We start from the raw sequence: 13207 nt of genomic DNA, 5'->3' as shown, positions 1-13207 counted from the left end.
TTTATTATTAATGAATCCCATCGTTGGGTTTGGTACATTCAAGTTTATGTTTTGCACTAGAGGCCCAAGTTTATGTTTTGCACTAGAGGCCGTTATCATATTCTAAGTAATCTGGTAAAAGCAAATGAGAAGAGTTTCAAATGTAGTATATTTACACTGCCTATATAACAATCGAATTTGTGATTCATCCATAATTTACTGTATGAAACATAAAAAGAGCTCAGTTGTACGATTATGACAAAGTGATCAGTCAGAAGCCAGTAACACATCAAATGAATGGTTATCATAAGATCAAATATCAGGCGTAACGATTATCACAAAATGATCAATCAGAAGCCAGTAAAACATCAAATGAATGGTTATCATAAGATCAAATTTCAGACGTACAAGATCAAAATTCAATGAAATTCTCCCTATTTCAGACGTACACAGAACATTCCATTTTACCTAGAAGAATTAAATAATTCTCTGAAAAACAATAAAAATACCACAGGAAAAACAATCAGAAGCTTCAAATTATCATCTTGATAAGACATACTAGAATAGATCTGCAAAGTTCAGACCTTAGAGATGATCTCTGATGTCAGATTTTAGCTCTCAAAGCCAACATTTTCATAAAAACGTTTGAATTCTGATCAGTAGTGAGCTCAAGATAAAAACAAAATATTCATAGCTCAAACATCAGGGCCGATTTTGCACCAAATGTAGAAGCTCTTAAATAGAGCTCTGATACCAAATCTTAAATACAACAATTGACGGCAAGATGATCTGAATTGCACTAAGTTGTCTTTCTTCAAATCAAGCACTACAATGTTTATTTTGGTTTTGCCTGTATGGAAGGCTGTTATAACCACCAGTGCATAATTCTAGACATAAAATAATCATGAAGTAACTTTTATAAGAATAAAGTATCTAAAATAGTCATGAGATTTTTTAGCACACTATCCAACTGATTGAACCCTCAAGAAGATTGTGACAGGAACTGCTTTTCGTCGAGCTCAGGAACATGATATATGCACTCTTCTTGGGATTGAAATAATTTAATATTGCTTATTCTAAATGTAGGGCCATTAAGTAGAACCATATAATCAGCATACAAAAAGTGGGCATCAGCATCACCAGCATCACTTTACAGCCATAGAGCAAGAACCCATGTTGACTCTACCCCAAGTTTGAGAGCTCAAAAGTAAAATGGACCAGCATACACTGCAGTAATCGGCATCCCATACTGCCGATCCAAACCCAATGTGAGAGCATCAAAACCTAGAGCCGAAATCCAAGAGTTATGTAATCAAGTGATAAATGATAATGACGGATCTAGGACCATATTACAGGGTTAACTGATCACCCTCCAATCAAGAGTGCATCAACACGCTGCTAATGCCCATCCAGGTCCTCATGTCAATGAATGTTTCCATTGTAGATGTGTTCAGACCACAATAGTCAACCTTAAACTCTAGTCATCCACCATGAATCCCAGTGCAGTAACATGTGAATTAATATTTTCCATTGTAGATGTGTTCACACCACAGGTCAACCTTAAACATTAGACATCCATTGTGAATTCCAGTACAAAGCCATATACCCAAACCGATGAATGTCTTCCATTATAGATGTGTTCACACCACAGAGATCAATCTTAGACCCTAGTCATCCAATGTGAATACTGGTTACAAAAACTATAATATTTGGAATCCAGCCAATGGTTTATTGAGCAAACAAGGCAGTGGGCACAGACCCAAACCATCTTTTAACAATGAGATGAAGAGAAAATACCCCTAGGTTTTTGGATATTTACCAGCCTACCCCACGGTTTTAAAGAAATTACCTGAATTAAGTTTCGAAGAACCGAGAGGTTTTGTGGTCTTTTTTAAACACCTGGGAGGTATGCTCTGGTAAATATCCAAGAGGTTATGTGCATTTTGGCATATAAACAAAATAATAATTTCACCAGATGACTGTAAAAACAAAAACTAGAAGCATTGAAAAAAGGCTATATAGGCCTACTAATAATTTTGGATACATGCCTTTTTCACCTGTTTGAGTAAAATTTCTCAAACCTAGAGATTTGGGATAGTGTTAAGGAAGGTCTGATGAACTCCATTGCACTCTTAAAATGTCTCCCATGAACTGTGTCTGCAGCAATGTTCTCTCTCAATGCAATCATTCCTGCTTCTCTACAAAGCCCAGCTAACTCTGCTCCAGTAAATAGGTTTGTCTTCGTCGCAATGCCATACAAATCAACATCATCAGCAAGCCTCATTTGGCGTGTATGAACTTGTAAGATTTCAAGCCTCCCTTCTTGATCAGGTGGAGGCACATACAAAACCTATAAGAATAAACACATACGAATAGGTATACATATATATATATATATATTACAGAAAGAATGTATGTGTCAGCATACAATGTATACATATTACAAAAAACATGTACATGTGTCAGTATATATAATACATGTAAGCCTATGTGTGTATGAGATGTACTACAAAAACGAAGTGCTTGAGTATGTATATGTATGCATGCATGTATGTCCGCGTGGATCAGCATCTGTATATCATATATATGTACATACATGTATTGCTATGTATATGTTATGACTGTGTGTGTGTGTATCTATACATGCAGACAGCTATAAATATAGGTATGTATATATGTAAGACAGAAGCATGCCCACTTTGAAACCTCCAAAAGATGCAATACACTTGCAGCATACCTGATCAAATCGGCCAGGTCGCATCAAAGCACTATCAATAGATTCAGGTCTGTTTGTTGCCCCCAATACTAGTACTCCCTATAACAAAGGACAATATGAATAAATGTAAGGGTGAAAGGAAAATCAGACACATTTTAAAATAGAAGATACATTGTCATTCTTAAAAACAGCTTTTAAAAATGCCTCACTCACAAACTTCATATTCATGTCTCAAATTTACATGTACAAAGGTATATACACAAGTACAAAGCTATTTAATTCAAAATTACAGCTGTTTGGAAAATATATACAACATCCACCATAGTTATTTTGGCAAACATATTGCTTAAAATAGTTGGAAGAAACTATCCACCTCCAGCATTCCCTCCAGTGGGCGTCTCATGCATAATTCATAAATATATGAAGGATAGCACGATTCCATGGCATTTCTTGACAAGCATTAAAGCTTCACACTACCTACATACATGTAAAAGTTAAAATGAATGATAAGAAGGAGAGGATATTGAATAACCTGTGCCAGCTCCAAGCCATCAATTTCAGTCAGTAGTGTGGACAGTAGTTTTTCTCCTGCATTAGTGCTGTCACTTGTAGAATTCTTATCACCGCCTTCCCTGGAGACACAAATTATGTCTGCTTTTGATGACCCACGTATGCTCCAGGAACATGAACAGAATATACATGTATCAAAATATTACCGCTTGGCAGCCATGGCATCAGCCTCATCGAAAAAAATTATGCTAGGAGCAGCAATGCGTGCACGACGGAATGTTTCTCGTAATAATCCTTCACCCTCTCCAACAAACATGGAATATAACTCTGCGCCACTGTAAATATCAAAAGCAAAAAAAGGACGGCATTTCATATTCAAAGTTAGTACAGGCTATAAAGTTGGTTGCACTACAAAAAAGTAAACAGAAATTTATACCTTAATGAAAATAGGTTTGCTTTCGCAGCATGGGAAGCAGCCTTTACTAATGTTGTCTTGGAGCAACCTGGAGGACCATACAGTAAAACGCCTCGTGCGGGCTTAAGACCAAGTCTTAGAAAAGCATCTGCATGCTGAATTGGCCACTCCACTGCTTGGCGTAACTTTTTCTGGTCAAAATGGAAAACTATAAAATCAAACCACAATTTGGACATCTATGTCTAATCAAAGTTCTTACATCAAAAATCAAGATATCATCATATCAACTATGTTAAAAATCAGAATATCATCATATCAACGGTTCCAAAAATCAAGTATGGATATCATGAGCTATATTCAAAATAAAAATTTTATCACATGACCTATGCATCATAAGTTTAGCCATGGCAAACATCAAAATATCACATCACAACTATCCATGTTGGTTTTTTCACACCTTCACTTCTTTTAGACCTCCTATATCTTCCCATAGGACTTTAGGCACCTCCACAATCGCTCCTCGGACAATGCTAGGTCCCACCTTCAAATGTGCATGCTCCCAATCTTGCATTGTTACAGTTTCTTGTGCAGTGTCCTGTTGAATACCCTGCATACTTCTCCTCAGAGAAGCCATTCCGGCTTCACGACATAAAGCAGCCAAATCAGCTCCGACATAGCCATTGCACATGTCTGCCACAGCCTTCAAATTCACATTTGTATCCAATGGAAGTCGCCTTGAATGCAGCTGGAATAAGATCAATATTTTAATGGACTTAAAGACAACATGAATAATAAAGAGAATAGCTAGAAAATTAGTACATTATTACCCAGTAGAAATAAAATTAGTTATCAGATAGCATAAGTACCAAAAAATGTTGTTCATAGTTTCAACCATGGACCCATAGCAAACATGGGGCCTCTAGAATGCACCTTTTTAGCTACTTAGCACCATACTCATAACCTTAAATCTATACATGATATGTAAAAGGCTGACAAGGCTGACCTTCAAGATTTCGTATCGTTCTTCAGTATTCGGTGCTGTAATTTCAATTTCTCTATCGAAACGCCCTGGTCTTCGAAGCGCAGGGTCAATAGAGTTTATCCTATATAGTTGTCAAATGTTGCTCCATTACTCAAAAACTTAGGATCCATCATTTTCTTTTGCATGTCATGAATTTGATATGAAGAGATTTGCCTAAGAGACCTGTTGGTCGCAGCAACAACCACCACGCGTGAAGCGCTGGAATACAACTTCTTGTCGTCCATCAATGTTAATAGCTGGGCAACCAACCGTGTCTCGTGTTGCCTTCTGCATGATGCATGACACAAACTCAAAAGTTTGCTCTCTGAAAAATAGAATAGAATTTATGATCCATGGATAAATGCCTCACTGAAATTTGAGCTGAGGGAGACGAGAACAAATTACTCATTCCAAGACAGCCATAACATTGTAGCTAATAAAGAAAATGATAACTTTCATTGTTATCAAGTGCAATAATATTGAGTTGTATTAAAATGATTTCTCGTTCTCATTCATAAATATGGTTATGATCATTGAAAAGAGAAAAGATAGAAGGTTGTTTACGACACCTTGAATCCCTTCGTGGACAGAGTGCATCAATTTCATCAATAAATATTACAACAGGTATTCCAGAAAAAAGGGCCTTTGATGAAGATTTGGCAAAAGCTTCTCGTAGAAGTCGCTCACTTTCACCAGCATATGCTTTGTGGATCGAACCTGCACTGAAATACAATCCATGATGTAAATGTGAAACTAGAACTATGGCAAAAGCTTCTCGTAGAAGTCACTCGCTTTCACCAGCATGCACTTTGTGCAGTCGAACCAATAAATGTGTATGTGTAAAGTTCAGCAGAATCATTCATTATCTTGTAAATTTCGGAATACTCCAATGGAAATATATATATATATATGTATGTATTACCGAGGTGGAGGATATTAAGTGGGGGATATTAGAATGTCTCACGTGCAAAAACGTTTTTAATAAATATGGCTTCTTTAGTGTTTTTTTCTTCAGGTAATGGAATGTATACATACATACATACATACATACATACATACATATATATATACAAGGATCATTTGAATCATTCATTTTCTGGTGAATACTGATAGTATTCCAATTGAAAAAACTAGATACCTTATGTTAATAAGGTGTGCACCACATTCCTGGACCATTGCAAGAACTATGCTGGTCTGCATTTTCATAGTTTTTTGAGAGAAGGTTAATCAGAAAAGCAAATATGCATAATACATAAATTAAATAGAATTGCATAATTTCATGAATGGTCATACTTAGTTAGCATATAGTTATATTTGTTAGTATGTTTGTTGGTGTAACACTTCTTTTTTGAATCAACTTTACAGTTATAAACAGAAATACAAAAATGTTTACTAAATTCTTTTCGTCTCATTCCTTTGGTAAAATAGACTATGACTGACATACCTTGCCTGTGCCAGGTGGTCCATATAGCAGAAGTCCTCTCGGCCACTTCAAACAATTAAAAGTATGAGCAGTAAGAAGAAGGAAGTAATATATACGAAATAGACATCGTGAACATGGAAACAATGGATTAAATAAATGCAGCTTTTCTACAGATTCGATTTTTCAGAGCAGAAAAGTAAAACAAAATAAATAAAAAGAAAAAGGGGAGGACAGAAGGACGAAAAAAGAACGATAAAATATTTAATTAAATTAAAATCAAAACAAATGCAAACTGTTTTTCATAGATTTTGAGGAGCAAAGAAGCATATCAGTTAGTAAATAAAGAGGACGAAGAAAAGGGATAAGAAAGCGAGCAAATTTGCAGATTGTGGAGAAAGAAATAAGGAGAAGAAGAAACACGCGCGCGGCGCACCTTGAGACCGAGAATGGAAGCCTCCCGGGAGTAAAGAAGGGGCCATGTGAGAAGCTCGCGCAATGCTTGTAGGGGTTTGCTAGCAGCAGCTCCTACTACCAGCACCGACTGCTCTTCGCCTGCAACAGTCCCCATCCCTGTCTTCTTCTTCTCTTCTTCGTTACAGTGGAAATCAATTTTGACAGACTAAATCACAATTAAAGAAAGGAAATGGGCGTGATGATGTTATTATGTATTATTATAATTTATGTGTGTGTTGTTAGGCCTTTATGTTGTGTTGAATAGAAAAAGTGAGATAGATACATATTTTGTAACGTCCATAGAGTGAATAGAAAAAGTGAGATGGATAGATTTGGCTAAGCCTCCATTAGCTAGATGCGGCGGAGAACCCGGAGGGAGCTTCATCGAATCGGAATGTGTCCCCGAAAGAGCCTCAAAAGAGAGAGAAAGAGAGACCGAAGCTTTTTGAACCCCCATACACCCCCCCCCCCCCCCCACCCTAACATACAAGGTGTCGTGACTCGACTTCCTCGCTCGTGAAATGCTTTGTGCCATACCAACACGCACCAGCAAAGCTGCCTCATCGACTGCTTCCGACTTGTGGCTACTTCTCCTCCCATATTGGCATAGTCGTGGTCTACTTCAAAACAAATTTGCCTTTATGTTAGTGTGTGAGATCCCTAGACCGAGAAAGTGTCACCTTCCTACTGTCTTGGTAGACATTTTGCTCCAAATCATATGTCCACAAGCGAAAAAGACCTTTGGCAGAAGCTCAATCCAAAGTCAACACTGAATGCATTTTCTTTTAATATGGACTAGTTACCAAGTTTGATTATTGATTATGGGATCCAACAACATGAAAGATGATACAACAATAATGTTCCCTCTGGCGAGTGGAATGCAAGTAGAGCTAGCCAAAATATATGTAGACAAATATCACCTTCTCCATGTTGCCAAGTGAAGGGAAGGGACATTCGACATCCAGTGGGAGCACATTGGCAGAATTAGGACATGAGTTGGGCCACACAACATAACTTCATTGTATGGGGAAATCGAGCCAAGCCCAGCAATCTAAGTGCACAAAGAACTAAATCCCAAATGCAAGCACGCATTATGTCTACTAAGTGTACACTATCTCTTACTCTTTCCTACGTAACAAGAAATGGTTCCATTGTTTTCAAAGGAGGAGCAGCAAAAGTGTAAAAATTGTTGGATCAAAATACAAGAATTACATACTTAAAAGTGTGTACACTATGTGTTTTTAAGATACTTAAAAAAGCACGCACCAATATGTCTAATGATGTACATGTCCACGATCAAACATACTTAAATAGTTATAATGATGACTTCTACAAGGATGTTGAGAACGGTTTGCTTGTTATAACTACAGGTTATGCCCATGGTTGTAATTATATAACCACATATATACATCATACGTGATCTCTCTACCCATCAAAGAAGCCAATTTTAGTTCTACCAATGAAATTGTATCTATGTTTATTGGTAGAAGGTTGTGATGAAATTTCTCAACCCTTGGGTTGTGGAAAATTAAGTGTAAAGTTGTGTTTTATAAGAGAAATGTTATTGATTTAAACTCATATTATGTAAAATGAAACTGAATTGTTATTGCTTTATAATAATTAATAAATTGCTTTATAATAACTTAATGATTGGGTTATTGTAATTGCATTTGTAGAAATCCACAATGCTCTATAAAGTGATATCGATCATAAGTTTCCACTTAGTAATATACATTTATAATGTAAATGGAAATTCTTTCATATTTGAAGTAATTTATTGTTAACATAGTGATAGTATAATGTAAAGGAAAAACAACACAGGCTTTGTGTGCAATTGGATTTCAAATGTGGAGATGAAGTGCGTGTATAAGTGGAGGGAATATCATGATTGTGATCAAGGACGAGGATAGTGTATTGGGATGTCATGAGGAATATTAAATGGTGGAGGATACTTTGGTAGTCTGTGATGATGAGAGAATAATGAGGAGAATGTTGTAATCATGTCAAGGAGGCACTAACAATCATGGAGGGAGAGAAGGGGCATGGCGTTGAGGAGAATGAGGTGGAAAAGGCTTCACATGTGTTGTATAATGAGGTGAATGTATGTGACCATGTGGAGGGACCGAAGGGGCATAATGTTGAGGAGAATGAGGTGGAAAAGGCTTCACGGGTGTTGTATGATGAGGTGAATGTATGTGACCATGTGGAGGGACCGAAGGGGCATAATGTTGAGGAGAATGAGGTGGAAAAGGCTTCACGGGTGTTGTATGATGAGGTGAATGTATGTGACCATGTGGAGGGACCGAAGGGGCATAATGTTGAGGAGAATGAGGTGGAAAAGGCTTCACGGGTGTTGTATGATGAGGTGAATGTATGTGACCATGTGGAGGGGGCATTGGAAATGGTGGAGAGACCAATGGGACATAATGTTGTGGAGAATGAGGTGGAAAAGGCTTCACAATTGTTGTATGATGAGGTGGAGGGGGTGGAAAATGTTTTGACGAGTTTGTATGTTGATGGTACGGTGGGGGTGGATGCGCTAAGGGTGTTGTGTCGTGGTGCATGGGTGGTGGGAACGCATGTGAAGGAGTTGGTTTCCTCGATGGAGGAGGTGGTGACCAAACTTTTGAAGAATTAGTTGGTATGGGAGGACAATGTGGATTTGTTGATGGTGGAGGATATGAGGAAATTGTGGTTGGGGGTGGTGGTGAATAAACATATGGTGGAGGTGAAGAACATGGGATTTGAGGTGGTGGGGTATAAGTCGGAGGAGACAAGTGCTTCGTGCATGTAATAGTGGTAAGAGAATCCACGAACATATCAAACTCTAGTCCTGTTGTCTCGACACAATCGAATTGATCACAAGATTTGGAATTGTTTTGAGCTATTTGACATTGCTCCGAGGATCTTTGGTTTGGTCTAGCTTCTAGAATGCAATTTGCATTGTCATGAATGGTACAACCACATAAAGCCAGGGCAAGACAATTGGGAGGCTCTTGAGTGAAGAAATTGGATGAGAAATTGAAGTTTTGTAGATTTTGGAGATCACATATTTGGGAGGGTATTTCACCTACCAACTCATTGTCAGCCACATTAAATTGCTCCAATTTTGTCATATTCCCAATGGTCATTGGAAGGCTCCCTGTGAGGAGATTGGAGCTGACATCAAGAACGGTGAGCTCTGTCAGAAGACCAATGCTATCAGGGATGCAACCAGTGAGTTGGTTATTAAGGAAGACAAATTCATTAGGAGAGGAGCACATGGCACCAATCGAGGATGGTATACATCCCGTGAGATTATTGTTAGCAAGGACAATGACAGAGGATGTAGACTGAGAAATGGATGAAGGAATGGTAGAGGAGAATTGATTATTATTGACAAAGATGGCATCAATGGTGGAGTGAGTGAACAAGGAGGTAGGGAGGGCTCCATCAAAGGAATTGAATCGAATGTCAAGGTAAGCCAATTGGGGTAACGTGAGAAGAAAAGAAGGGAAGGAACCATTGAATTTGTTGTTGCTTAAATCAAGTTCATAAAGGAGTGGTAAAGTTTGTAAAGAGAGAGGGATTTGGCCGAAAAACCGGTTGCTATTTAGGTGAATCAATGCTAAGTCGGATAGGAGTGCTAACTCAGGGGCTAATTTTCCCTCCATATTAGCATGGTTGAGATCGATGCCAGCAACAGTCTCGATGCAAGGATTATCCAAAGAGTTTGCACAAAACACACCTGCGTAGCTACATACGTCGACACCAACCCATGTGGATGTCACATTTTGTGGATCTGATGAAATCAACAACTTCCATGCTTGTAATGCCTTATAAGCATCATACAACCGTGTGTTGCCGAAAGAATTACCATACAAAATCTCGGATGTAGGTTGCCACTCGGCCCTATCAACAACATGTTCTTGTATTTCCATGTGGTTGTTTATTATTGGTTGATAATGCTCGATGCTAGCAAGTTGTGTGATTGCCATAATCTTGTAGCAATCGATGATGAATATTAGTGCCCAAGTGTGTCCCCTATGCAACCCCATCCTTTATTAATTTTACGCGATCACACCTACAAAATAAGGACAATGTAAATGCAATCAATAGATTTAAATTCTACTTGTAAAAATCTAGGAAAAAGGACATTACATATATATATATATATATAGAGAGAGAGAGAGAGAGAGAGAGATTCAATTATGGGTTCCATTAGCCTCTATATAATAAACATTCAATTGATATCCTCATCAATTTGTTGAATGATGCAAATTGCTTATTGCCTACCACCAATTCATTTATTTTACAACTGTCCTCCCTACATTATTCTATTGTCTTTGTTAATAACATTAAACATAAAATTTCCCTTACATGCACTTTGATTAGTGTTATATCTTGTGCAATGAAGCCTCTTTATCTCTCCAATGAAGTCTACATCGTCATTGAAATTCCCATCTCTAGGAGAAAGAAAGAGAGAGATCAAGAGGAGAAGTTAATCAAGCCATGATTGAGATCAACCATTTAGATGTAGTGAGGTTGTTCGTTGGTTACATGAACGTGGCATACAATTTCGAAGAAGATATATTGTGTCCCAAAGATTTATGAATATGAGGGTTTGGACCTAGTAAGACCTTTTGTCAATAGCTTAGTAACTTGCACATACTTTCAATGCATGGCAAGAGGACGATGAAGAATTTGATCAAAAGTTTAAGAATACTTAACACATACTTTGCAACATGCAAATCCAACAATTAGGTGTTGAACTTTTCTTTCCCATCCGGATTAGGAGATTGAGGTGTCAATGGTCACCCTTGTTATCACCGTTACAATGCAACAAATTTGTTGTTTTTGTTTTTATGCTTGTTTACAAAAAAGGAAGTGAGGACAACAATATCCATGTTGAAACCAAGTCTTCTATAACATACACAAATATATGAGGCAATGTGCATGTTTGCATATGCACATGTTCATTTATGTGCACACACACACATACACACACACACACATATACACGTGAGTGAAAACGAGGAGAAATATATGATCCCAATGACATGTTTTAAGTTGAATTGCAACTTAAGTTCTAACCAATTCTTATTCGCAACATTTTAGTAGGGATGAGGCCAAAGAGATGAAGACTATGAGGGAGACCTTTAGCATTGAGCTATTTGGAAGAAGGCTTATCTAATGAATTGATATTGGAAGAGACGGGAAAGAACAATAAAATCATTTGTTATATATTGTGTTTTGGGGGTAGATATTAGAAAGGGAGGCATGAACCTAAAAAATGTCGAATTTTATTTGAGAGAGGGTCAAGGAGGAAGGAGAGTGGCTTTAATCTTACCTTTCAGCAACACAATAACATCAGGTCCTTGAGAGGTAGATATATCCCCTTTGTTAGTGATAGCATAAGGCCTCATACATTTATACAACCTTGTAAATGACTATGATCCTACATGCATCATAGCAATCAACACATTGAAAAACAACATTTATTCCATTCTTCCCTCACTCATGATGTCCAATTAATCTTTCATGGAACAACACTTCCATTTGCACCACTACTTTCTACGATGCCTTCTTTTTCAATGGTAAAAGATAGGACATTTTCTCAAAAACATTGTTTATTCCCATATTGTCAAGTTTCTTATCATTATAAACCACATACAATGATCAATATGTGCACCAGTTCCCATGTATCTGGCCTACTCTAAATTCCATGTGTAGTTGTATGGTGAAAACGATGAACTCCTTTATTTTAAATATAATATATTATGTATCCACTTATTAGCATGTTTTGCTTTATAAGGTATCTAAATGTATTTGGCATGTCCAAAGGGGAGCCATGATTATTTCTAGTTGTATTTCGATGCAAAAAAATAAATATTCTCTATTCGCTTGGGCATTTTTATTTCAATATCCATGTAATGACTTCAATTTGTCTTCTGTTGTGAGTTTCTTAGAGGTCCCCAATTGATAGAGGTTCGAAATAAAATGTGAGGAGTGAACAAATGCGTACGATGTTCAAACCTACAAAATGGGAACCATCCCCATATGTGGTTTCACATTGTGGATCGATACATGGTTTGATATGTAGGAACCATTTAGTGCTTACTATATTGTACCTTTTTGAAGCAAAGTCATCAAATAAGTAAAAGGTCAAATTACATGTATCTCTTATGTGTGTTTGGATTTTTAAAAATAATCACTAAAGAGTAGATACACCTTGGGACCTTAAAATTGGATGGTTATCAAACCTTGGAACTAATTGCTTGTCCTCTTCGGTGTAATGACCCTTGTCATTCTCTATCATAATCTTCCATGTAACGACTATTATCAACTTCTCTCTCTCTCTCTCTCTCTCTCTCTCTCTCTCTCTCTTCACTTTCCTCTTTCATTAATCTTTCGCCACCAACGAACCTAAAAGGCAAACTTTTGTCCATGTTCCCTTGGTCATGCATGTTTCAATTACGTTTTCTAGAACTTAAATTTAAAATATATGCAAATTGAACTTTATCAAGAGAACAATGATTTCACCACAAACAAGCTCGTTGATGGTTTACGAAATATGATTTACCAAACTATTGAGGTTTATATAAAAACATTCTATAAAGAGATCCAACCATTATGGGATTTATTGAGTACTACTCCCATATGCTACATCTTTTATTTTATTTATTAAATTTTTAAATGAAGATTCACCTT

At 37.2% G+C, this 13207-nt stretch overlaps 2 protein-coding genes across 2 annotated transcripts; both read right to left on the bottom strand.

Moving 5' to 3' along the window:
• Positions 1-1900: 1900 nt before the first annotated feature.
• CDC48B (cell division cycle 48B) lies at positions 1901-6682 on the bottom strand. Its single transcript, XM_087337128.1, has 12 exons — positions 6498-6682; positions 6086-6130; positions 5780-5835; positions 5211-5363; positions 4825-4929; positions 4624-4723; positions 4078-4365; positions 3642-3811; positions 3412-3540; positions 3228-3327; positions 2717-2794; positions 1901-2329 (listed from the first exon to the last, which is right to left on the bottom strand). Exons 1-12 carry the CDS (start codon positions 6630-6632, stop codon positions 2033-2035), a joined length of 1656 nt encoding a protein of 551 aa, XP_087193254.1. The 5' UTR covers positions 6633-6682; the 3' UTR covers positions 1901-2032.
• Positions 6683-8260: 1578 nt separating this feature from the next.
• On the bottom strand, positions 8261-11897 carry LOC147870113 (uncharacterized). The gene is made up of 3 exons (XM_087337014.1): positions 11847-11897; positions 8961-10580; positions 8261-8579 (listed from the first exon to the last, which is right to left on the bottom strand). The coding sequence occupies exons 2-3, from the start codon at positions 10552-10554 to the stop codon at positions 8539-8541; spliced, it is 1635 nt and encodes a 544-aa protein (XP_087193140.1). The 5' UTR covers positions 10555-10580; positions 11847-11897; the 3' UTR covers positions 8261-8538.
• Positions 11898-13207: the final 1310 nt, after the last annotated feature.

The sequence above is a fragment of the Azolla caroliniana genome, unplaced genomic scaffold (assembly GCF_043228905.1).
Source record: "Azolla caroliniana isolate FFs.n. ecotype wild unplaced genomic scaffold, voAzoCaro1.0.p SCAF_1, whole genome shotgun sequence".
NCBI lineage: Eukaryota > Viridiplantae > Streptophyta > Polypodiopsida > Salviniales > Salviniaceae > Azolla > Azolla caroliniana.
This window is presented reverse-complemented; position numbering and strand designations above follow the sequence as displayed.

Bases quoted from the DNA above. Each gene is read 5' to 3' on its own strand.
- CDC48B (XM_087337128.1), bottom strand. From the start codon at position 6,632: ATGGGGACTGTTGCAGGCGAAGAGCAGTCGGTGCTGGTAGTAGGAGCT. The intron at 3,812-4,077 runs GTGTGAAAAAAC...CATTTTGACCAG, and splicing joins GAGGTCTAAAAGAAGTGAAG to AAAAAGTTACGCCAAGCAGT. The intron at 3,541-3,641 runs GTATAAATTTCT...TGATATTTACAG, and splicing joins GCAAACCTATTTTCATTAAG to TGGCGCAGAGTTATATTCCA.
- LOC147870113 (XM_087337014.1), bottom strand. From the start codon at position 10,554: ATGGGGTTGCATAGGGGACACACTTGGGCACTAATATTCATCATCGAT. The intron at 8,580-8,960 runs CTCATTCTCCAC...AGCCTTTTCCAC, and splicing joins AATTGTGAAGCCTTTTCCAC to CTCATTCTCCTCAACGCCAT.